This window comes from Chelonia mydas, chromosome 8 (genome assembly GCF_015237465.2).
Source record: "Chelonia mydas isolate rCheMyd1 chromosome 8, rCheMyd1.pri.v2, whole genome shotgun sequence".
Classification (NCBI taxonomy): Eukaryota; Metazoa; Chordata; order Testudines; family Cheloniidae; genus Chelonia; species Chelonia mydas.
Window position 1 is genome coordinate 8,506,093 of NC_057854.1, and position 25,995 is coordinate 8,532,087.

Genomic DNA, 25,995 nt, shown 5'->3' on the forward strand with positions numbered 1-25,995 from the left:
TCTCCAAGTATCACATATTTACTTACTGCATTTCTCTGACCATGGACAATGAAAATAGACTGTTTTACTTCCTGATTCTTCTCATGGATCAGCTCAAGGCTGCCATGTGCTCCATAACCGGTTTTTCTTTCTTTTAATTTCATGACAGTTTAAAATGGTTTCCCAAACCTAAATTTTGTCCTCAGCTAGGCAGTGTCCTCCTTTACTACAATGTACCCATTTTAATAAAACACCCCCCCCCCCCAGGGGCTTCGGGGGGCGGGGGGTTGGTCTGTGAACTAGGTCTCATGCAGCCTGCCCATCTCTCAAAGCCGGGGTGCCTCCGGGACCAGGTCCTGTCCCTGTGGGCTCTGGACAAGACAGGGCTTTGTCCTGCTTTCGGTAACCCCTGAGAGGCGCAGGAGTCCCTCTCTCCCACCCCCTTTCCGCAAAGACTCCGCCACCAGCCGGGCGGGCGGCGGGGTTGGAAGAGGACCAGGGGGCAGCGGGCGCCCGTTCCGCTGTCTCCAGACCCCGAGCGAGTCCCCACCGCGCCCGCTGCTCGCAGGGTGGGATCCCGGGTGGGCACAGCCCGGGCAGGGGCCGTGCGAGCTCCGCCGCACCCCTGGCACGACCCCCCGCCCCCGGCCCCGCCCGACAGTCCCGCGTCCGCAGCCTGCGCTGTCCCCGGGACCAGCCCCCCGCCCTGCCCGCAGCCAATGAGCAGGGAGGGAGCCCGCCCGGCGGCGCTATAAGAGCGGGGGCCGCGGCTCCGGCCGGACTCGCCTGCCCGGGACAAGGGTTACGGTGCGCTGGGACCATGTGCGGTGAGTGACGGGCTCGCCTGGCTCCCGGCTTCTCCCTCCCCTCCCCTCCCCTGGCCTGGCCTGGGACCCCCCCGCCCCCCCAAGCGGAGCCGAGCCCCGAGGGAGCCCTCGCCCCCTTTGCAGGGAGCCAGCCCCCCGCCTTTCTTCCGAAGCCGGAAAACACTGGGGGGGGGGCGTCTCCTTCCATCCTGCCGGGCGCCCCGACGTTCGCGGGAGCCCCCCACCCCCTGGCCTCAAGGCTCCCAGAAGGCGGAAAGCCCCTGAACCGGGGGGCCAAGGGGGCACCTCCTTCCCAGCCCGCACCCCAGCAAGGAGACTAGCGGATGCTTTTCTCTGCCCTCGGCACCTCCCCGTTCGCACCCAGCCTGGCACCGCCCCTTCTCCCTCCAGCTGAGCTGGGGCCAGAGGTGGCAGCACTCCCATGTGCTCGCCCCTCGGCCCCCAAAGCTTGCTGCTTTCATGGAGAATGGGTGTGGGGGCAAGCTAGGTGAATGTCCCCCCCCCCCCATCCGGGGACGGGGAGCCGGCTACAAGGTCCTTGGTGGCCACCTCAAATGGGAGTGAGGACAAAGCCTATCTCTAATCCTATTACAAACTATGTGTGTGTGTGTGGGGGGCTAATTACATCTTCTCCTGGGAGACAGCAGGGGAGCAAGCAACTGCTGGGACAGGAGTGACTTTATTGTTAATTTGCCGGGTTGTTGTGTTGGTCCAGGAGACCAGGTGCCTGAGGGAATATCTGTTATTGGACCAGCTCCTGATAGTGGACGAGACAAGCTTTGGCGGTCCACGGACCCAAAGAACAGGTTTCAGAGTAACAGCCGTGTTAGTCTGTATTCGCAAAAAGAAAAGGAGCATTTGTGGCACCTTAGAGACTAACCAATTTATTTATTTATAGACCCAAAGAAGAACCCTGTGGAGCTCAACAGCTTGTCTCTTTCACTGCCAGAAGCTGGTCTGAGAAAAGATATTTCCTCACCCACCCTGTCTTTTTTTATTTTTAATAGCATTAAAATTAGCCAGAACCCCTGCTGCAGTGTGAACAGGAGTTCTAGTTATTTAAAAATACAGAAAATCCAGGCTTGATCCACAACTGTTCTCTCTGGGCTTCTTTATTTTTTAGAATTCTGCTCTTGATGCATCTGTTTTGTGGGGATGGTAAACCATAGATCTGGGAGGGTGTAACTGGCTTTTAACCATTTGTGCTTGTCATAGGTAATGCTTCCCATCCTTAACTCTCTTTTGGACCCAGTCATATCTTTCTGTTTGTTTGTCCTCCCCCAAACTCCATCTTGCTGGCTTGCCCCCAAACATCTTTCATCACAACAGGCTTCAGGTGGTACACTTCAGTGGTTCTCTGTTTTTGGGTTACTGGGTGGCTCCACTATTAATCTTTGCTCTAGATCAGTGGTTTTTTCAGCCTTTGGCCTGCTAACTCTGGGGGTCTGCAGACCATGTCTAAGATTTACAAAGGGGTCTTCACCTCCGTTTGAAATTTTTTAGGGGTCTGCAAATGAAAAGGTGAAAACCACTGCTCTAGGTCCAAATGTCTCCTCTTGACACTTGGCTGTGTCTTCCCTAGGGGAAAAAGTGTGTTCTTAACTTGAGTTAAAATTAGGGCTGTCAAGCGATTTTAAAAAAAATTAATCGCGATTAATTGTGCTGTTAAACAATAATAGAATACCATTATTTAAATATTTTTGATGTCTAAATTTTCAAATATATTGATTTCAAATACAAGACAGAATACAAAGTGTACAGTGCTCACTTTATTTATTTTTGAGTACAAATATTTGCACTGTAAAAAACAAAAGTATTTTTCAATTCACCTAATACAAGTACTGTAGTGCAATCTCTTTATCATGAAAGTTGAGTTTAGAAATGTAGAATTATGTAAAAAAAACCAACAACCTGCATTCAAAAACAAAACAATGTAAAACTTTAGAGCCTAAGAGTCCACTCAGTTCTACTTCAGCCAATCGCTCAGACAAACAAATTTGGTTACAATTTGCAGGAGATAATGCTGCCTGCTTCTTGTTTACAATATCACCTGAAAGTGAGAACAGGCGTTCTCATGGCACTGTTGTAGCAGGTATTGCAAGATATTTATGAGCCAGATGTGGTAAAGATTCACATGTCCCTTCATGCTTCAACCACCATTCCAGAGGACATGCGTCCATGCTGATGATGGGTTCTGCTCGATAACAACCCATAGCAGTGTGGACCGACGCATGTTGATTTTTGTTATCTGAGTCAGTTGCCACCAGCAGGAGGTTGATTTTTCTTTTTTGGTGGTTTGGGTTCTATAGTTTCCACATCGGAGTGTTGCTCTTTTAAGAATTCAGAAAGCATGCTCCGCAGCTCATGCCTCTTTTGGAAGGCACTTCAGATTCTTAAACTTTGGGTCAAGTACTGTAGCTATCCTTAAAAATCTCACATTGATACCTTCTGTGCATTTTGTCAAATCTGTGAAAGTGTTCTTAAAACGAACATGTGCTGGCTCATCATCTGAGACTGCTATAACATGAAATGCAGGTAAAACAGAACATGAGACATACAGTTCTCCCCCAAGGAGTTCAGTCACAAATTTAATTACCGCATTATTTTTTTAGCGGGCAACATCAGCATGGAAGCATGTCCTCTAGAATGCTGGCCAAAGCATGAAGGGGCATATGAATGTTTAGCATATCTGGCATGTAACTACCTTGCAATGCTGCCTACAGAAGTGCCATGTGAACACCTTTTCTCAGTTTCAGGTGACATGGTAAATAAGAAGAAGGCAGCAGAATCTCCCATAAATGTAAACAATCCGATGAAGTGAGCTGTAGCTCACGAAAGCTTATGCTCAAATAAATTGGTTAGTCTCTAAGGTGCCACAAGTACTCCTTTTCTTTTTGTGGATACAGACTAACACAGATGCTATTCTGAAACTTGTTTGTCTTAGCGATTGACTAAACAACAAGTAGGACTGAGTGGACTAGTAGGCTTGGAAGTTTTACATTGTTGTGTTACATAACCGCATTCAAACAAAAATGTAGATTTTGGTTTTTTAAGTTTCTCTTTCATGATAAAGAGATTGCACTACAGTACTTGTAAGAGGTGAAGTAAAAATACTATTGCGTTTATCATTTTTACAGTGCAAATATTTGTAATAAAAATAATATAAAGTGAGCAGTGTACACTTTGTATTCTGTGTTTTAATACAAATATATTTGAAAATGTAGAAAAAAAATCCAAAATATTTAATAAATTTCAATAGGTATTCTGTTGTTTAACAGTGTGATTAATTGCAATTAATTTTTTTTTTACTTAAATCACGTGAGTAAACTGCAATTAATCGACAGCCCTAGTTAAAATCCTAGTGATAAGACAGTTTGTAGTAGTTTTCACATGACTCAGTAGAGTTCTGCCATCGGCCTAGGCCGCTTCTCGGAGAGGTGGATAACTACATCAACAGAAAAATCTCTTCCATCAATGTAAGAAGTGTCAACTCCACAGAGCTACTGTGCTGTTGTAGCCATTGAATTAGCCAAGGCCATGTGTATGCTACAACAAACCTTTGCTTTCCTACTGAAAGCAAGGCCTTTAAGATGAGTCAACCCAGCAGAGACTGTTGATTAGGCTGGCTTTGAATGTGACTAGATTCTATAAAAAGAACAGGAGTACTTGTGGCACCTTAGAGACTAATAAATTTATTATTGCATACGCTTTCATGGGCTACAGCCCACTTCATCGGATGCATAGAATGGAACATATAGTAAGACAGATATACATATACACACATTCAGAGGAGGTGGAAGTTGCCATAAAACTGTAAGAGGCTAATGATAATAGCTCATCTTAATTAATTAGCCTCTTACAGTTTGTATGGCAACTTCCACCTCCTCTGAATGTGTGTATATGTATATCTGTCTTACTATATGTTCCATTCTATGCATCCGATGAAGTGGGCTGTAGCCCACGGAAGCTTATGCTCTAATAAATTTGTTAGTCTCTAAGCTGCCACAGGTACTCCTTAGTATTGATACAGACTAACATGGCTGCTACTCTGAAACGAGATTCTATGATGCTTTAAAAAGTGATAGCAGACTGTCCTCACTAGGGCTCTCAATGCTGCTAATGCAGTGCAGTTTAGCAACAGAGGGAATTTTTTTTAAAACTTTTTTTAATGTAGAGCGGCCCCTCAAAATTTGTGAGGAATTTGGTAAAGGTGAGGAGCCCATTGAGGGACAAGGAAAAGTGTGCTACTTGTACTTGTTTGAAACTTTAAAAAGGTTCTTGATGTGAGATTTGGGCTCAAATTGAGTTTTACTGAGTCTCCCTTACTTTTATGCTCTGAATCAGAAATCAATGCTTTGTCTTTTTGAAAATGTCCAAGAAGATGTTCGAACATCTACTTACTTTTAAGCTGCTTTCATCAAAACAAACTTAAAAGGTACCTTAATTAAAACAAACAACAGCAAAGCAACCTAGGTGAGAGACAACCCGTCGTAAACAGACATGTCAGAAACATTCAACTGAGAGACTGGAAATGACTTAATCCAAAGGTATGCAGGCTTTATTGATTGAGGAAATAAGGGAGTTAATCCTGCTAACGCAGTTTAGTAAAATTTCTAATTTAGGGGTGGGGTAACTGACTCAGTATGAAATAGCAAGGGGAGTAACCAGTCACGTATAGTGAGAATGATGTGATTTAATTGCACTCCGCCTTCTGCCACCACCAGCATTTGTGAACCAGATGTCTTCAGTGATGTAAAAATTAAAAAATGTTATAATGGAACTTCAGTCCCAAAATACCATGGGAGAGGGGTGAAGAAGACAGGGAATCCTTGTTCTGGATGTGAGGCATCTGTAAAATGCCCAGGATAACATGTATGACCCCATTAACTGTCACGTACCCCTTAACACATACATGGCATGTTGAAGCTGTTCTGTGAAACCTGGACACTTTCAATATTCTCTCTACAGTCAGCAGATATTTTAATATTTTTAAAAGGTATTAATAGTCCCTTAAGGTTTATTCTCTCCTCCAATGATTTAAATCTGGAAATATTCACTGTGGTACCTTCTTGTCTAATCTCTGATTTTGTGTATGTGTGGGGTGGGGTTAGGTAGCACATACAAGCCAAAGGTTTGCAATGTCGGTTCCTTAAATTTAAGTACCTAAATTTATCTACATAGAAACCTAAGTACCCTTTTCAGGTGACTAATCTGGAAAATTTTGGCCAGAATTGGTGTTTACGTAAATGGCAATGTTGTTGCATGAAAATAAGGTATGAAGAGTAGTAGTAGGCATCTGTCAGTCTTGAGAGACCATGGGTAGGTGCCACTGAGAGGTAAAAAAATGTACTCAGTTTGTCTTTATGGCATCTGCAAACGTGGCTGAAGAGACACACTCAGGAGAGAGAGTCTCTGCCACATCTGGCACATTTAAAAGTGATGTTTTGATCCTATGAGGATACAAAGTAAAAAGTGTTGACTCTTTTAAGCAGACTGGCTATTTTAATGTAAAATAAGCTCTAGTCCATCTAAAAATGAATTTCACTTTCTTTTCTCAGAGCTAAGTTTCTGGCACCAACAACGCACTCGCTCCAACTATTGAACATGGACTTTAATCTCTTGGGGTGGGGAAGTGCCTTTACTTTCGGTCAAATTCAAAGCATAGGCTGCTCCCAGCTTGGTGGAATCTTGCAATTACAAGCATTCTTGTGAAGGTTTCTGAGAATTTTCTATTGAAATCCTTTTAACACATGACATGCAGTCTTCCAGGGAAAGCCAGAACTGCAGACTCTTGATGGGGGTTTCAGGAGAGGCCTCAAGCAAAGATTAACTCTGCTCTTTCTTGAACTTCTGAGTGGTATTTTGGTGTTTTGTTTGTACAGAAGCTATTTTGCACTGGAATAGACAATCAGCTACAAGTAACTTGATCAAACCAGATAATTACAGTCATTACTACAGTTTATAACCTGGCTTCATCTTCTGTGTGATGCAGTTACAACATGGTATTGTGGTCAAAGGAACAATACTCTAGCAAAAGACAAAAGAATGACTTTGAACATTAGCAGTTGGATATGAAATATCCAATTCTATCTTGTACCCCAGATTTATATTCAAGGACAACACTTCATTTTTTTTTTTTTTTTTAAATTGTGCTAGTGAGGTGAGACCATCACTTTCAATGGCTTTACTTGATTTTTTTTGGTATAATACTTAAGCTAAAATGCGTTAGCTTTTTTTATTACAAGTTCTGTTGGAAATTGCCTCTAGCTAACACTTTTTAATGGTTTTCAGAGGGATCAGTTTCACAAGTCTCCCTTATATCAAGTAAAAATATTTGTCAAACCTGTAATTTGGTTCAGCTTCCAGTGGATGCGAGCTTTTCAGAAAACACTACTAAAATGTTGGTTATTTCTAATTGCATGTTGCTCAACTCCTCTTGAAATCCAGCCAAAAGGATGATCTGTTCAGGGAAGAAAGTACACGAGTGAATAAATTATGAAACACAAAGAAATACTGGAGAGGTTTGGTTTTGAGAATGAATTATTTCCCTATACCCAAAGAATTTGTAATATATTCCTTGGCAACCCAGGTGCAGCTATCACTTTCAGTGTAATGGCCTCTAGTGGCTTCTGAACCTCTGAGTTGACATATGTAGAAACATAGCTAGAGTTCCCTAGAAACAAGGAGCCTTTAACAATTACAGCACACTGGTAGCATTGTAAAGGCAGTCCCAAAGGAAGCTTTTCCTGGAGCTCTGCATAGTCACGAAGACGCCACACTGAACATACATGCCTGAGGTGTCTTTAAATACATTGTGAAATCTGGCATAGAAAGAAGGGTTGGAGCTGAAAAGGGAGGCATGTAACAATGTTTTGGAATGATATTAAGAAATCTGTATTTAAAAATTCTGCTCTTGAGGCTGATGGCATGCACCAAACAATTGGAAATGGGTGTCTGAAAAAGCTGTCCAAAAATCCTCAGTCTAAGGAGCCTTTATATGTAATAAACTGTAGACGTTACTTCCAAGAAATCCATTTAAGAATAACACTTGCGATGTGTTCAGTTAAATTTTTTTAAAAAGCATCTAATGTGTCAATGTTCTCTGCACATACTGCCACCCGGATATTAATATGATGGGCATATTAGAAATGCCTAGGCTAAACAGATCTATGCAGTGCTGTTGTTGCTGTGTTGGTCCCAGGATATTAGAGAGAAGATGGGTGAGGTAATATCTTTTATTGGACCAACTTCTGTTGGTGAGAGAGACTAAACAGAGGGATTTCTATTCTGTAGTGCAGAACTGTTCTACTGAGGATATGCTATTCTGGATCAGTCTAATGAGCACAATAGTTTATGTGAGATTAAAAAGCTATCAGGCTAATTATAATATCTGTGGTAGAAATTCTTTGAAATTGCTGGATTTACACGAACAATGAATTTGTCCCTAGATGTTCAACTATAATATCTTCACTACAACTTCCTTGCTTTTGGAGGACCACTAGGATATGTAAATTATGTTGTTGAGTTCTTAATTTCTTTAATTGATGGAGTGAAGGTATTGAAGGTATTAACAAATGCTTCTTGTATTCAAAATGTTAATTAGTCATTGCAGCTCTGTATTTGTTAATAAAAACAATACTTTCAAGTTCAACGGTCTCTTAATAGCTCAACTTTTACTCCTTTAGCTCTGTGATGTCACTTTCACTAGTTCTCTCATCTGGATATGGTTTTCTGGACTAGACAGAGCTAATTTATAATGTTAAAGGCATTTTTTAACAGCAAAACCTTCCAGGCTACCATTAGAACAAAAAATGGTCACAAGAATACATGTTTTGTCTTTTGCTTGCAGGTCTCCTTAAAAAAACAAACACCCCCCCCCCACACACACACACCAAAAACTGAATATAGTTGCATCCCCTAAAGTGATCAGCAGTTATCCTTCAGTCTCATTAGGGACATTATGCTATTACTCTGCTACACCCCAGCCTTCAGAAAATGACCTGACGCATCAAGAATTCCTTCCTGTCTTAGTGGTGTCCCATTCCCCTGTCCTTCTTTCCCTCCCATTCAAGAAAAGAGATTCCAGCTTGTGCACTTTCTTCTCATTCTGTCTTTCTGTTTATGGAGCAGAGTGTTCAGTTCTTTTCTACAGCAGATTGCTCTCTGCACAAGATGACCTCATAGACTTTAAGGTCAGAAGGATCCATCATGATCATCTAATCTGACTTCCTGCATATCGCTCGCCACAGCACTTCACCCACCCACTCCTGTAATAGACCCATAACCTCTGGCTGAGTTACTGATATTCTCCAATCGTGATTTAAAGACTTCAAGTTACAGAGAATCCATCACTGACTCTAGTTTCAAGCAGCAAGTGACCCATACTGCACAGCTGCAGCGGAAGGTGAAAATCCCCTAGAGTGTCTGCCAATCTGACCTGCGGGAAAATTTCCTCCTGACCCCAAATATGGTGATCAGTTAGACCCTGAGCATGCCATCAAGACCTACCAGCCAGACACCTAGGAAAGAATTCAACGTAGTAACCCAGAGCCCTGAAGCATGTGGGATGACTAATGGGACTAACGACTCTTCGTAGAGTCAGGGGTGACAAGCCGGTTATGTTGAAGGAGAAATTCGGGGGTATGTCCTTTTGTCCCCTCACTTTTTTGTCCTTCCTTTTCGATGTCTTTTCTTTCCTTTGTATTTGCTTCCCTAGTTTTCTCTTCTCTCTCCCTGCTAAAATGACCATTGAACACCATATAAAGTAGAAACTTTTCAAAAATAGATAACTACTCAAAGTACCTATCCTATTTAAGCATTTTGGGCCCTGGCTTTGATTACCAATGTCACCTTTTGTTGTACCTTAGTATTCAGAGGTCTTAGTTATAGATATGAAGTTGATCACAATACTCTCGCTTTCAGCTGCAATCATCATGAAGTGTTAGGAAGACTCTTTTCAGCTTTTGATGTTCGCTGCTGTTCCTAATTGGATATGACTGTGAGGAGAATGAAAGGCTAAGCATTGCTTAGAACTGGTGCACTTGTTTAATGAACATGAACACTGTATTTGGTTTGCAGCATTTAAAATGGTTGGATAAATTTCTCTTCCCATTTTAAAGCCCACTGGGAATGACTGTACCAAATATAGACTTTATTGAGAAATGCGTGGTTGGTTGGTTTGTTTGTTTAATCTTACCAATAAATAAATAAATGTTTTGAATTCCATAAAGGATTTTAAATCAATTTCTGAAGGGATTCAAACTAAATATTTGCTTTCTGTTCTGTCTCCCTTCCTCTCTCCTTGTATTACAGGAATCTTTGCTTATCTGAACTACAGAGTACCTCAGACTCGGAAGCAGATATTTGAGACTCTGATAAAAGGGCTACAGAGATTAGAGTACAGAGGCTATGACTCTGCGGGTATCTAAATTTACTTGTTGTACATGTGAGCAATTGTAAAAAGGATGATGCTAATGCTTACCTTTAAATTTAAGATAATATGGCTAATACTTTTAATCAAAACTCAGCATTTTGATTTGCACAGTATTCTCTCAAGCTAATTTTATACCATTGCCAGGAGAGGATCAAAATAATTTATCTTGACTATTAATCTCATCTTCAACTTTCCTTAGGACTTCAAGGGCTGAACACTTGATTTAATCAGGTGTTCACCTATAATTGAGGTGTAGATCATGTAATCAAAGCAAACAGGATAAGGGAACACTGTCTACACACTATAGGGTTGGGTTTGGGGCTTTTTTTGGGTTGGGGTGGCATGTGTCTTGTTGCGGGGGGGGGGAATCAAGGAGGCTTATTAAAATGACATATAACTTTTTAATGTCACTAGGCAAAATCTAGCTGGGGGTCCTTACTTAGGCAAAAGTCCTGTTGACTTCAGTGGGAATTTTGCCTGAATTGGGGATACAGGAATTGCCCTAATCTACAGGAGTCCAGTAATAGACTTCAAGAGTTTCTCTTTGGAGGCTAATTTTGAAGTAGAGCCATGCCTTTGCATGTGCATGTCAGTCTCATCTCAGGTTGGACATTTCTTATAGACTCAGACTTTAAGACTAGAGGGGAACATCATGATCATCTAGTTAAATTCATTTCTTAAGTAGCTGACACTTACAGATATGTCTTCTGAATTCTAGGTGTTGCCATTGATGGAAATAATAACGAAGATAAAGAAAGGTACATCAGACTAATCAAGAAAAGAGGAAAAGTGAAGGCACTAGATGAGGAGTTACACAGTAAGTTTAAAAATTCTTATGTTTGCTTTGTATATATTGCTGGTATGCAGATATCACCTTAGACCTCACTAGTGTAAAAACATTACTGCTGATCGCTGCATTGTATAACAGGCATTAGATTGGAGTGAGTGGTCTGTGATCAGCCACACTGGCTGTCACAAAGTAAATCCGTGTTCATGCTCCAAGTGTAAAGCAGCATTCTTCTTGTTAAAGTAAAGTTGATGAAGGCCTCAATCCACTCTTCATTTTTGGGTGGCTACCATGCTCCTTGAAATATGAGCTTCCTCTTGCAAGCAGTCATATACTTAATGGACATTCTGCAGCAGGAATGGCAGAACATGGACTGTTGTACAACAGAAGCTCTTATTAGCACTAAAGCAACTGGTTGTCTTCACAGCATCAGTTTTATATAATGCTTCTGTAACCCACACACCTCCTGGGTGTGGAGTTCTGTCCCATCTAGTTGCGTTGACACCACTGAGAGACAGTTAGAGAGAGAGACACTGATTGCTCTAGCTAACAGCCAGTTGACTTTTAGCTCAGGCATTAGAGGCTCATGCACTAAGCTCTAGAGGTCCCTGGTTTGATCCCTCCTGCTGATGACTGGGTTCTGTCCGTGTTCCACTTCCATCTGTGAAAAGCAGAAGTCACATTTCAATATATCTGCATTGTATCTTATAGTAATGTGAACTTTTGGCTTCGTGCATAACAGTTAGAATTGGTTGAAAATGGTTCAGCATTAGCAAATAAAGGTTTTAATCACAATAACTTGAACCACCCAAAGTTTAGTGTCATGAAAGTAAATACTTAAGGTTTTTTGCCATCTTCTAACTGCTTTTTAATCTACTGAAATCTAAAAACGTTGGGGGACCAAATTCTGTTAATCTTGCGGTTTGTGTGATTTTTAAGATTCAATTTAAAGCTGTTAGTGAACTGATTTTCCTCTCTATAGAACAAGATGGCATGGACTTAAAGGCAGATTTTGAAACACATTTTGGAATTGCTCACACTCGCTGGGCAACCCATGGAGTGCCCAATGCCGTGAATAGTCACCCTCAGAGATCAGATAAAAGGAATGGTAGGTATTCTCTGTACCAATCTGGAATCCTATTTGAATTTGAAATGTCACCAAAGACTTCAGAATACAGTGGATTACTGTAAAACTGATTTATGTGTGTAAATTTCAGATAGTCTGAACTCAGTTACCTTGTCAAACAGAAATTTCAACGAACAATTTTGTGGATTTTTCTGAATTTGGCAAAGCAGTAATTGCTCAAATAAAACATCCCTGCATCTAATAGTCTTAAGTGAAATTTGTGTCATGCTTGAGAAACAAGTGCAATTAAATCACTAAGGGTATAAATTGTTCTACCAATAAATATTTGTGTGTATCAAAATTTTCAGTACAACTAGCCATCTACTCAGACATAATATAGAAATACATCTTATCGCGTCAAAGTCATCGTTGGTGTAATTGCATTTTGAAGGGATTAGATTGAGGATGAATTTAGCCTGTTGGGGGCTGTAAAATGCTTAGAAATTTTCGTAATGAAGTTTGAGCAGTCTATTATGCCTGAATCCTGATTGGCTAGAAATTCTAAGGGCAGATCTACACTTAAAACACTCCACAGGCACAGCTGCATTGCCCTAGAACTTCAGTGGAGATGCTACTACACCAGTGGGGAGAGCATCTTCCCTTAGCATAGTTAATCCTCCTTTGCAAGAGGTGGTAGCTGTGTTGATGGGCCAAATGCTCAAAAGTACTCAGCCCCCAGCATACTAATCTCTGTTTAAAAACCTTGCTACTTATTATGGTGCCTAAATGGGAACTGAATTCTTTTGAAAATTTGGCTCATAATAGTTTTTATTTTTAAAGAAATTTCTTTATTTTTAAATCTTCCCTTACTGTCAGTCACCCCCAGGAGCGAAAATGGAGTTACCCTATTTGAAAACTTCTATCCAAACAATAAAACACCCAAGTTTCAAGTGTCCAACTGCACTAACACATTCTTTGATTGAGACTACAGTATCTGAATGGCCTGTTGTCTCTTACAAATGTAATGATTTTTGGGTGGTGAATGTTTAATTGGTTTACAAGGGGTTTAATCATTGCTCAATCTGGCTAAATTGCATATATTCTATTTAACATAATTGTTAATATCTAACAAAACACTGTCTGTAATAAACTAAAGTTAATAAAGATTACTGTTAATATTAATATCTAGTTGCAATATTTAATCTCCGAAATTGAGTGTGATCTCTTTAAAGAGGGCAACAGACTTCATTTTGAAAAGATCGCACTCTTCTCTTCCCTTTATAAACCAATCAAGCTGTTTCTCCCATTGGCTGGCTGGGAAGAGGGGGGGAAAAGATTTACAGTTTCTATTCTGGGAAGTGCTCCAATACTACTGTGGTGGTGAGGGCTGTATAACTATCTTGATACTTAAGTCCTATAAGGTTGTATTTTAAAAAACAAAACTCCTAGGATTTTGTAGTTCACTCTGTGGGTGCTGCGATAAATCTTGATCTTAAAGCTCTGGAAGTAACTAATGTATTTTGTGGCTTTAAGCTTCTGACTTTAATTCTGTGTGTGTGGAGTTTCACATTCGTTTTTTAATTTGAATCTTCCCTTCAGAGTTTGTTGTTATCCATAATGGAATCATCACAAACTATAAGGACCTGAGGAAATTTCTGGTAAGTTTATGACAACTTGAATAATTATAAAACTAGAAAATACAAGCAAATACGTACACATGTCTCATGGCATCTGCATAATGTGAATTACAATGTGCATGCAGTATTTCATTTAAAAATGTATTATAATGGCAGCTGCCTAATAAGGACACCCAGGAACAGATACAATGCAGTGCATTTCTGGCCCTTTACATGGCATGACTGGTATTGTCTGCAAACCTCTTCGCACATTGTTGCTCATGTTCTACCCTGCACTGTTACAGTTACTTAAAGTCTCTTATCTAAATATTCCTTTGAAAATAATGCTATTCTGTTTTGTTATATCCTTACACTTCATTCAGTGGTAAATATATACCAGCCCAATATGAGCCTCTATTTGAAATATGTATCTTTCTGGTGAGACACACCAGTTAAAGGCACTTGTTGAGTTCCTGTCTGAGGAAGAAAACACTTACCTTGCCTTCAATATATAACATTGCAGGAGACCAAAGGCTATGAGTTTGAATCTGAAACTGACACTGAAACCATCCCAAAGCTGGTCAAATACATGTATGATAACAGAGAGACTGAAGATATCAGCTTTTCAGCCTTGGTAGAGAGAGTTATTCAGCAACTGGTAAGTGTGGGAATTCCATCTTTCTGTGTGAATGGGGACTGCTTATGGTGCTATTCAAATATTCTTCATGAATTTATTGAATCCACCACAGAATTAATTAAAAGATGCTGCAAATAACTTTTTTAAAACCTTTTTTTAAGTGGTTTTTATAGAGCAAGAAATTAGATTAAAACATTGGAAGCTTGAAAAACTTGGTAAATCTCAAACTTCGTTAGCAGTATTTTAAAGCAGTAAGGGGCGTGTTGCTGCTTTTTGCTCGACTGCTTTATGTTTAAAACACAGAGCTAGTTAGAGGACTGGTGAATCCATCTGCATAGACTGCCTACCACTTCTGCAGATCTTGCTTTTGAGCAGTTCTGCACCCCGCCTATTTCATATTGTCCCTGTATGTGGGAGTCAGGAGATAGTCTTGGTAACATGGGGCAGGAATTTGCTCTTGCACAGTGTGGTACTTTTCAACTTCAAAGCTCTCTAACAAACATTCTTATACAAGGCTGCTTCTGAGTGTGGTGTCTTGGAGCCCCATACTTGCACTTGACAGTAAGGAAACTAAGAAGTAGTAGGACCTGAACTTTGGCCTACAAACTTGGGAATCATCCCATGTACATCCTGTAATGCATAACAAATTTGTATTACACTTCTAAATCTTACTGAAAATCTACGGCTGTCAGTTTTTATTGACTCTTAAAGTTGCTCATGAAGAGAATTGGCAGTCTTTTGTGTGTCTGGGTTGGGGTGGGAGGAGAGGGAGAGTTCTTTTTCTAATCTTTCTGGCAGTTTGTAGAGTGCATGTTTGTCTGCCTTGCATTTATTCCATTACTTCCTGGCTGACCCTTTCAAGGGGGCAATCTGACTTCAGGAAAAGACTCCAGATAACCTAATGAGCAAGACCCAAGAGGCTCCTCAGGAAGAGAGGGGGCCCAGATTAGTGCAGAATGTGACTCATTCATGTAATGTTTTGGGGGGCTTTTCCCTTTTTTAATCATTTGTTTGTATGGTTTCCAGGAAGGTGCTTTTGCATTGGTTTTCAAGAGCATCCATTACCCAGGTGAAGCTGTTGCCACCAGGTTAGCAAAAATCCATTTTTTAAAAACCCATTTTCTTCATTCGTGGTGGTCTGTAATATAAAGTCTCGATCAGTAAAATATGGGAACAATCACTTCCGTATTTAGCCATTTTATTTTCTAAGTAACTATAAGCATTCAACCAAATGCAATTTGAAAACAGAGTTAGAAAAAAATGAAATAAGGAAACTTGACAAATATTAAGATGAAAATACTGCATCTGTACATAACATCCTGTATGTTCTTGAGCTGAGCTAGATAATGGTTGCAAACTGCAACTCAAATTCCCTCTGAACACTTGTTTAATTGACCATTAAATATAATTGATTTTAGAGATCTTGAACTATTCATACTTTCTAAAACTACAGAATTCTAAAGGATTAAATTGTTTCATGAGTTTCATTTTGAAAGTCTGTGTTATAAAGGCAGCCTTGATTGTTGAGGTAATAATTGTGTAAAACGTGAATTAGCATTTTGTAAACACAACTGAAAAGCCATCAGAACTTGACAAACCAGACTTATTCTTGATGCATGTAACTTGGTTATTTTATAGGGAATTGATATATTGTATCAAGAGAAGAACTTACTAAGGCAGACACACCACATAGGAAGGGCTATAGGTGTTGAATTTCCTAGGTATGCTGTAGAACAGCGGTGGGCCACCTGCGGCCCGTGGGCCACCTGCGGCCCGTGGGCCACCTGCGGCCCATCAGGGTAATCTGATTGCTGGCTGCAAGACATTTTGCTGATGTTGACCATCCGCAGGCATGGCCCCCCACAGCTCCCAGTGACTGCAGTTTACCATTCCTGGCCAATGGGAGCTGCGGGAAGCAAGGGGCCGCAGGGACGTGCTGTCCGCTGCTTCCCACAGATCCCATTGGCCAGGAACGGCGAACCACAGCCACTGGGAGCTGTGGGGGGCCATGCCTACGGACGGTCAATATCAGCAAAATGTCTTGCGGCCCACAATCAGATTACCCTGTTGCCCATCACTGCTGTAGAGTGTCATTTGAAAAGCTCCGTTTACCTTCTGTATCAAAAGTGCTTTTAATGGGTATACTTGCTTTACTGTTTATAACAGACCCAAAAAGGAGAGAGGGCTTGTGCACTCTTCCTTCATTCTGAAGAAATACTGTGAATAGTGTATTCATTCAAGCTGGCTAGAAGCCATTGAGCTAAAATGTTACACAAACACTGATCTCTAGCTCTAGTCCAAGAGACAAAACTCATGGTAGTGTTTACAAACTCTGCTATTTCTGAGTGGAAAAGTACCTTTCAGGAAAAAGCAAAGGCAAGCAATTTACAAGATAGTAATTCATGTTTTACACAACTGTTACCTCACTTGTCTCAGACTGCTTTTTACAGTACAGCTATGTAGCCAACAGAAGCAGTGGCATTCCTTTTGCTATAGGCATGGAGATGAAAAAACTAATGTAAAAGTCTCCTCTATGTTTTGGAATACATAAGCAAAATCCTATAACTGTGATGGCAAGCAGAATTTTCCATGCCAGTGTTTATCTGAATTCCTTATTTTAGTGTTCTCTGAAACTGGGTGTTTGCAGTAATATGTGGGGAATTTTTAAAATTATGAGGAACTCAATGTCGTTTTTAATTTGAGAACAGCTCTTTAAACCTTGTGGATCTGTATGCTGACTCTTTTTTTAATTGAAGTTAAAAAAAATTGACTGGTTTAAAGCACATTCTAGTGACTTAATGTGGTGTATGATCCATCTGGCTCAAAAAAGTGGTAGAATTTTGCCTTGCCTCCTAACATCACACAAGTCCATAGGCACAGTAATTAGGGTCCTGAGTCTGAGAGGAAGAAAGGCAAAACAAATCCCTAGTTATACAGTGATTATTGGGTTTACACTTCTCTGCCTCTGAAATGAGACAGCAGTAACTTTGTATGTAGAAAAGAGCTTTCTGAGTGTGTAGTATAAAGGGATCCGACTAGTGCTTTAAAGATTCGCTCATATACATTTCCGTATGTGCTGTGGAGGAGAGCAGCCTAGATGATATACTGAGGGCAATCTCCCTTTCCAGCAGTGCTTGGCACTCAACAGCTGCAGGAAGGAGGGTGGGGGGCAGGACCTGTAGGGCAGAGCAAGCCCTGGGCATGAGATACTGCACCAGCAGCAGCCATAGCTGCTGCACTGGCAGCCTGGGGATGTAACCATCTAAGGTTATAACATGCCTTCCCATAAGAGGGGTGGTTGTAGATGGGGAAACTGGGTTACAGTTGAATCATTCCCAATATATCATGCCACAAGAGTGGGGTTGGAACATCTGCCTCCCTATGGAATAGGAAGGGGTGTGGCCTTTCAACTCTGCAGATGTCTATTTAATCAGTGAACCTACCCTGTATAAAGGATTTTCTAGCTAACTTGCTCATCGTTGCATTCACAGGCGAGGGAGTCCTCTACTCATTGGAGTTCGCAGCAAATACAAGCTTTCCACTGAACAGATTCCTATCTTGTATAGGACATGTAAGTTATAACTAGCTTATCTGATTGTTTTTCAAGATACGTAACAAATACAGAGCAGGATTTTCTTTTAAACATAAATTAATTTTAAGTCACATTAAGTCCTTTAGAAGAGAAGAGGTTAACTTCTGTACTTTAAAACAATCAACAGATGCTCAAAGTGAGTTCTTAGCTGAAAATACCCAATTTTGTATTACTGTTTAATGTCCATTTGAGAGTGGGGTTACTTAAATGCAGTGTATCTCCTTGCTACCAGGTAGTCTGGACAAAATACGTGGTCCTACATTACACAGAGTAGTCAACTCAAAATTCTAAGAAATGCAGGTTTCCTCTTAGAAATGGTGATCATTGCTTTTTTGTGATATCTTGAGTTGTGTAGTTCACAACCTATGTCAAACTGGTTGGGTTCTGCATTTCAGATTGGTCTATATGTTGGACTTGTCTGATTTTATTTAATCACTAGGCAACATTGAGAATGTGAAGAACATATGCAAGACCCAAATGAAAAGACTGGATAGTTCTACCTGCCTTCATGCTATTGGAGATAAAGCAGTAGAATTTTTCTTCGCTTCTGATGCAAGGTAACGAGCTCTTGTATTTTTTGGTTTGCCCTGTAGCAGTGACAGTCAGTTTTTGACACCTTATCTGTTGGTTCTCTGCTGCTCTTTTGTGATTTGGAGGTAGGCTGTTTTATCATGGAGATTTGGGAAGCCCAACTGGTAACTAGTCTACTTATTTGATAAGGATGGGAAAACTTGTACCATAGGTAGGAAAGAGCTTTTAATAGACCACCACCAGTTTTTGAGCTGTATGCTAGTGATGCTTGCCAATCTCTAGCCTTTCTGCCTCTGATGTAAAATATATCTAATGCAAGTAGTCACAGCAAGTTTAAGCCACAACTGCCAGCAATGTATGTGTAGCTGGAATGGAGGATAGCTTTGTTTTTTAATCATACTTCTGCTGCCCGCTGAAACACTGTTCCAAATATAAATCTGTCTCTTCTCTGTTTGCCTGTCTTTCTGTAGTGCTATCATTGAACACACCAACAGAGTAATTTTCCTAGAAGATGATGACATTGCAGCAGTGGCTGATGGGAAACTTTCTATCCATCGGCTAAAACGTTCAGCTAGTGATGACCCCTCTCGAGCAATCCAGACTTTGCAGATGGAATTGCAGCAAATCATGAAAGGTAAGTTGGAACATCTACAAATATAGCCTATTCAAAGGTGGACAGTCTTCCTGATATTGGAGTGTGGGGGATTTATACCCCAAGAAAATTGCCATCTGATCATATAATGACTTTAAAGTCCTTCCTGGAAGCTGGCAATCCCAGGACATATGAACAAAGGGAGGATAGAGAGTGCATGGTACTACCTGCCCCTGTAGATGATGACATTAAATTTGTGCCCTATGTAGTTTTTTGTTTTGTTGTTGTTTTTTTAGTTTTTAATGTGTTCAGTACTCAGAAGCCTGGACTGATCCGACAAAGCTATAACACAACACATCAGAACTTTGATTACAAAGAAACTATTTCTGTTCACAACTTCCTCCAAAACACATTGATTAGATTGTCCTTTTAGGGAAAACTAATCCCGTTAAATGGAGCAAATGGCCCACTTTTCTTCCCTGCCCTATCCCTAAATCTCCATCCCTAAATCTCCCTAAATCTCCAACAACTGGTGAGATGTTACATTAACGCTTTATCCAAACCAGCATGCTTCTACAGGTCCTTCTAAAAGTTGACTCCGTAATTGAAATAACAAAAACAACTGAAACCTTTGTGTTTGTCTAAACAGGTAGCTTCAGCGCATTCATGCAGAAGGAAATCTTTGAACAACCAGAATCTGTTGTCAATACCATGAGAGGCAGGGTGAATTTTGAGACCAAATCAGGTAGCTTGGAATATTTAATTAAAGTTTTGTTGGCTTATAACAAACATTTTTAACACATTGGCTTAATAATAAAATCCCTTGCTGAAGTATACTTTTTTCTTTTTGTTGGGGGTGACTACAGTTCTGTTGGGTGGTCTGAAGGACCACTTGAAAGAAATCAGAAGATGCCGCCGACTGATCATTATTGGCTGTGGGACCAGCTATCATGCTGCAGTAGCTGTACGTTCAACCTGCTCTAAAATAGATGGAATACTTCTCTTTGTGGTTTAGAGAACAGCTTTCTTTCTTAAGCCCTTGGTATGGGAGTCTGAATATATGTAGCTTTCTTTCCCCTTTCCTCTGCACCTGACACTTAGTGTTAAACACTTTTGTTTTAACACAGATTTACTATGATCTGCCATACCAGAAATTAACCTTTCTGCTCCTTGATGCTACTAATTGAAACTGATCAGTAATTACAGCTGCCCTATCTTCTATAACAGGAATAAATAAAATCTTTATCTTAAGTTTTGTAAATACACTCATCCTTGTCTCCCCCCCTCCCACTCTTAAACTATAAAGTATTGATGTGGATGGCAGTATTAAAAAGTGTCATGTGCTTACTGACTATAGACCCGACAAGTGTTGGAAGAGTTGACAGAGCTGCCTGTGATGGTGGAACTTGCTAGTGACTTCCTGGATAGAAACACGCCAGTGTTCAGGGATGATGTGTCCTTTTTTATAAGTCAGTCAGGTGAGTTGCCTTGACTGTTCATCCCTATCTGAATGGAGGCATGTAGCAAAGTATAAAAAATCCAATAAATAAAACTATTTCTGTCTGAATGTCTTAATTTGAAGTAAAACAAGGGAGGAGAATAATTAAAGGTACCAGAACTCTCTATTGGATGCAAATCTTGCTTTTCAAATCAGTGGCATGAATCAGAAGTAGAAACAGGTTGTGAATAATGCTGAAATGAGGTTTCAGTGTAAATGTTTTCACTCATGTTTACAAACATTTTCTGTTGTGCACAACTGGATTCAATTGGTTAGAGCCTGAAGTAACCTTGAATATGACAGATTTAAAGTTTCCCAGTGCTCTTGCTGTTCTGTGTTTAAATTTAAATGTCAAACTGCTTGTTCTGTAGGTGAAACTGCAGATACGCTTATGGCCTTGCGGTATTGTAAGGATCGTCGGGCTCTAACAGTTGGCATTACAAACACCGTGGGAAGCTCAATATCCAGGGAGACTGACTGTGGTGTACATATCAATGCAGGCCCTGAAATAGGTGTGGCAAGCACAAAGGTAACTCTATTTACTGTGGCTTTTTATACCTTTCCTCTGTGAAATCCCATCAAAATGTTAATATATCGGTAGTTAAGATTTAGGTTGCATTAGCAGTCAAGTCTAGTAACATTGTGTTTTTGTCTGTAGGCTTACACCAGCCAGTTCATCTCTCTTGTAATGTTTGGCCTCATGATGTCTGAAGACAGAATTTCTTTGCAGAGTAGGAGACAGGAGATCATCAGTGGGCTGCAAACATTACCTGGTATATTTGAAGTTCATACTTTTTTACTATTCCAAGTATTAGAGCTCATTAGTGCACTGAGATTTTCCCTCATTCTGGAATACAATTCTTTGAAGTAAAGTGGTGATATTAACTTGATTTTAAGTAGTACGTCTGTCTCTGTATAATCCTTCCTCCTGCTACCTGTCTTTTTAAAATCACATTACAACTTACGTTTCTCTTTCCTATGGCTTCATGAAAAGTATGCATAATAAGGAAAACTGATAGTTGTAAAACTCTGAAAACTGTGACGCTGACTTATACTCAGAGCTGTCATATAAATGGACACCAAGTAAATAAATTGGAAAACCGAGAAATGTCTTACTCTTGATGTAAATTGTAGTGAATGTTTTTTCAGATATAAGTTCCTTTTAAAGTAAATTTAGAGTATTTACTATTTTGTTTAAATCATTGCTGAAATAAATCAAGCTTACACAAAACGGGTTCCGGAGAGAATTATAAAAGTATATTTAAAAATACTAAATGGATCATGTGGAAACTAGATCAAATAGGAACTTTTAGAATCCAGTAGTCTCTGTCCAGCCTTCATAACTTTGTAGTTTTGTAAATAAGTTTTAAATTCATGTAATTGAGTCCACTGTTGCTGCTTCATTGAAACAGATTGAAATACTGTCCAAGCTAATAACCATGGAATAATGGCATTCATGCTACATTCTCTTTTGTTATATTATCTGATAGAGATGATTAAAGAAGTCTTGTCTTTGGATGAGAAAATACATGACTTGGCCCTTGAATTGTACAAACAAAGATCGCTCTTGGTTATGGGTCGTGGCTATAACTATGCAACTTGCCTTGAAGGAGCATTGGTGGGTATGCTTTTGAAAACGTAAGGTCCTATTTACATATATAATATAGCTTTCTTCTTTTTCCTGTAATTACATTTTTGGATTAGAATTAACTGCACCAGTTTGGCGATCAACTTTTAATTCTTTCACTCCCCTTCCCATTGCTTTTTTGCTCCATCTGCAAATGTACTGTATACTGGCAAATATAATGTATAGCGACTTTTAAAAAATTCCAAAAACGTGTATGGCTAAGGAGAAAAAAATGTGTGAACCTTTTATGCTGCACCATCTTCGCAGTAAACCTCTCACTAGGACTATCAGATGATACAGTATGTCTGGTCAGAAATGATCACCATTCTCCAAAGATTTGACTGATTCTAAAATATAAACCTGAGAACTGTCTGTAACTCTAGCCATTTTTAACACATCTCAATCTGTGTTGCAAATTTCTTTGACTATACCTAGTCACTCCTACCCCATCTGGTTATTTTTTTGCCCCAGTCAAAGACTCCCATTGATTTTTGTCAGACATAACTCATGAATGACTACACCACTTCTATAGAACTGAAATTAAGATAATTTTGCCAAAAATAAGTTTGGGAATTAGTTTGTCTTAAGATGAAATAAATCCATTTCTGAAAAGAGCATGTTAGAATTAACCTGTTAGCTGTTTAAACATAGAAATAAGGTAACATTCACGTTTGTATCTGTTTTGCCCTCTGAGGTTCTTACCTGTTTTGCCCTTAATGCTCTGACATTTGCTTTCTAGAAAATCAAGGAGATAACGTACATGCACTCCGAAGGTATCCTGGCAGGTGAATTAAAGCATGGACCACTGGCTCTTGTAGATAAACATATGCCTGTTATCATGGTAATTATGAAGGATCCCTGCTTCACCAAGTGCCAGAATGCACTGCAACAGGTCATCGCTCGACAGGTAAGCGGTCTAGTGAGCACTAGCATATGGAGAGATGTTCTGCATGTTGAAATCTGATACTACTGATCACACTTCAGAAACAGAATGTGATGGTGGTTTTGTCTAATCATCAAATCAGATGCATTTACCATCTGATTATAATATAACATTAAAAGTTGACACCAGTGGTGAAGAGTGACTTGTAAAAATGCAGTTGGAATAATAATAAAGCTATATATGGTGGTAAAGTTAAAATCTAGATTAAATTAAAAATACCACCATGTAAACAAGCACCTAGTTTCCTATAAAATAAACCTGCATTGACATTTTTTCTTTCTATATGTTTGAGTAATGCTTTCAAAATATACTATAGGTATTTCAGAAACCAGCAACATACTCCCCAAAAAAGTTGTTGTATGTCACCACTCTTCATTATTACATTTTATTTATAGGGTCGCCCAATTATTCTGTCTTCTAGAGAAGATACTGAAAGTTCAAAATTTGCATACAAAACTATTGAGCTCCCACACACAGTTGACTGTCTTCAAGGAGTCTTGAGTGTTATTCCCCTACAGCTGCTTTCATTCCACCTGGCTGTTCTTCGAGGATATGATGTAAGTGTCTTCTATATTTAGGCACTGCAGTTAGAGAAACGTGCTTGTGAACTTCCTCCAAACAGCCTAAAGAGAGGGGAATACTTAATGTATTTTAACAAGGGAATAACTGTGCTCTAGCTAGTCAAGATAGAATTTCAGTACAAACCCCCTAACTTAAGCTGCTTTTAACTGGAGTATAAAAAATCCATTTTTCTAGAGTGAAATTGAGCAAATGATTTTGTCATTAGACAGAAGTCTGCACTCTATTTTCAGGAAATACTTCCAGGTTAAGTGAAATTTATTCAAGGAGCATGTGTGATACACTTTCATAAAATTTACTAAGAATATGGACCTCTGAATGGTGACCAGTCTTGGAGAGTCTGTTCCAATGCCTGTCTTAAATTTTATTATATGACAAGGTGTTTTATCATAGTAGGGGTGGGCAAACTACGGGACAGATCTGGCCCCTCAGGGGTTTGGATCCGGCCTGCAGGACTGCCCCCCGTGGTGCCGCAGGCCCCGCACCGCTCTCAGAAGCAGCCGGCACCACGTCCCTGCGGTCCTGGGGCAGAGGGCTCAGTGCATTGCCTCCGGGCACCGCCCCCCACAGCTCCCATTGGCTGGGAACAGGGAACCATGCCCAATGGGAGCTTCGGGGAGGTACCTGGAGGCGTGGCAAGGGCAGTGCGTGAAGCCCTGTGCGTCCCGTCCCAGGGCTGCGCAGGGTCGTGGTACTGGCCACTTCTCGGAGCAGAGCAGCAAAGCGTGGGGCCAGCGCAGGCAGGCAGGGAGCCTGCCCTGGCCCTGGTGCACGCCACCGCCACCCCAGAGCCACTTTAGATAAGTGGCGCTGGGTTGGTGCCCAAACCTCTCCTTCCCCCCAACCACCTGCCCTGAGCCCCCTGCCTGCACCTCGCACCCCTCCTGCATCCCAGCTCCCTGTCCTGAGCTCCCTCCCACAGTCTGCACCCCTCCTGCTCCCCTGCCCTGAGCCCCCCTCATACACCCTGCACCCCTCCTCTGCCCCAATCCCTTGTCCTGAGCCTGTTCCTGCACACTGCACGCACACCCCACACTCCCTCCTGCACCCCCCAACCCCTTGCCCTGCATACAATTTCCCCACCCAGATGTGGCCCTCGGCCCAAAAAGTTTTCCCACCGCAGTATCATAGTAATCCATATATTCAAGGAGGGATGGATTATAAGGCAGCTTTTGACCTTTTTTGTGGATTTAAAATCTCAAACTTTTTGAATTAATATTTTTGTGAATTCACTGGTGTTAGGACAGATGGGCGGCAGAATTCATTGTTGCATGTATGTGTTCACACAAATTGAATTAATTCAACAAATGTAGAAGATTGCTTTAACTACCATTATAATGAAAATCTGTTGTTCGTTCCAGGTGGACTTTCCAAGAAATCTGGCCAAATCTGTGACTGTGGAATAAACAACCCATAATAGTGTGGTGGGTTTTTTGTTTTTCCCCACAAAGTTCTAAATTTTACTCCTGTTTTTAATTGATAGTTACATAATGTTAAGTGGAATGATCCCCAAAACTTTCCAGTTAATGGTACCGTTTTTAACTTGTTTTTAATGCTGTTTTAAAAGCTTTTGATGTGCCTTGTACCCAAGTGCTTTTGCTTCTGGCAAATGTTGTTCCTCTAAAACCTAAAAATTGCCAAAGAAGAGAAAAATAATTGTTTACACAGGTATAATGAATGAACTTTTTTACTACTGTGCAATATATATAATATATACAGCTCTGGTCAGAGTAACTGTGAATATTTTTGGCCAACACTACTTAACTAGTTTTAAAGACTAAATATTTATAAGTACAATTGTATAGCTTTTTAAATTATTTTTTTTCATATGTTGCTTATCTGTAGCATTGGTAATGCCCAGAATGTAAATTCTGGGCATGTAACATTTATTAATTTTGTGTACAGAGTCACTTTCTAAAATTTTTTATCTTTGAACTGGAAATCTGTGGCCTTTGAGGGGTTTCCCTTCCTCACCCTTCTTTTTTTCTCCTAGCTTTTCTGGACACTTTCCACTGCACCTAATATTTCTGTTAATCCTCTTTTTCCCCACCCCTCTGCTGTGGCTGAAAATTCCCAAAGAGACTCCTTAAGACTTCAGATTTATTCTACTAAAAGTTCACCTAAACCAGATCAACAGTTTGATTCATGTGCAGTCCCAACTTCATTTGCATGGAATGTACTGTGCAACAAAATAAGGGAACTGGATATTTTCAAGTGGGTTACAATGCTTCTGTTAAAAGATTGTACAATCAAATTCCTATGCAATTAAAGAAAATAGAGAATGTAAA

The 25,995-nt window shown here is 40.4% G+C and overlaps 1 protein-coding gene across 4 annotated transcripts; it reads left to right on the top strand.

The window, feature by feature from the left end:
* Window positions 1-710: 710 nt before the first annotated feature.
* On the top strand, window positions 711-25,995 carry GFPT2 (glutamine-fructose-6-phosphate transaminase 2). Of its 4 annotated transcripts, none has more exons than XM_043521071.1 (19): window positions 711-806; window positions 10,119-10,226; window positions 10,958-11,056; window positions 12,009-12,134; window positions 13,692-13,750; window positions 14,232-14,366; window positions 15,372-15,433; window positions 17,837-17,916; window positions 18,377-18,494; window positions 18,939-19,102; window positions 19,710-19,805; window positions 19,927-20,024; window positions 20,418-20,538; window positions 20,930-21,087; window positions 21,217-21,331; window positions 22,049-22,176; window positions 22,925-23,092; window positions 23,524-23,685; window positions 25,069-25,995. In XM_043521071.1, the coding sequence occupies exons 1-19, from the start codon at window positions 800-802 to the stop codon at window positions 25,111-25,113; spliced, it is 2,049 nt and encodes a 682-aa protein (XP_043377006.1). In that variant the 5' UTR covers window positions 711-799; the 3' UTR covers window positions 25,114-25,995. The 4 variants fall into 4 exon arrangements, with proteins under 4 accessions (XP_043377006.1, XP_037763567.1, XP_037763566.1 ...); XM_037907639.2 differs by having other exon boundaries at window positions 718-806; window positions 18,939-19,106; window positions 19,714-19,805; XM_037907638.2 differs by lacking the exon at window positions 711-806 and adding an exon at window positions 9,311-9,446 and having other exon boundaries at window positions 18,939-19,106; window positions 19,714-19,805.

Coding starts and splice junctions, on each gene's coding strand:
- GFPT2 (XM_037907638.2), top strand. CDS start 9,380: ATGGGACTAACGACTCTTCGTAGAGTCAGGGGTGACAAGCCGGTTATG. Junction 9,447..10,118: donor GTTGAAGGAGAAATTCGGGG/GTATGTCCTTTT, acceptor CTTGTATTACAG/GAATCTTTGCTTATCTGAAC. Junction 21,332..22,048: donor TGGGCTGCAAACATTACCTG/GTATATTTGAAG, acceptor ATTATCTGATAG/AGATGATTAAAGAAGTCTTG.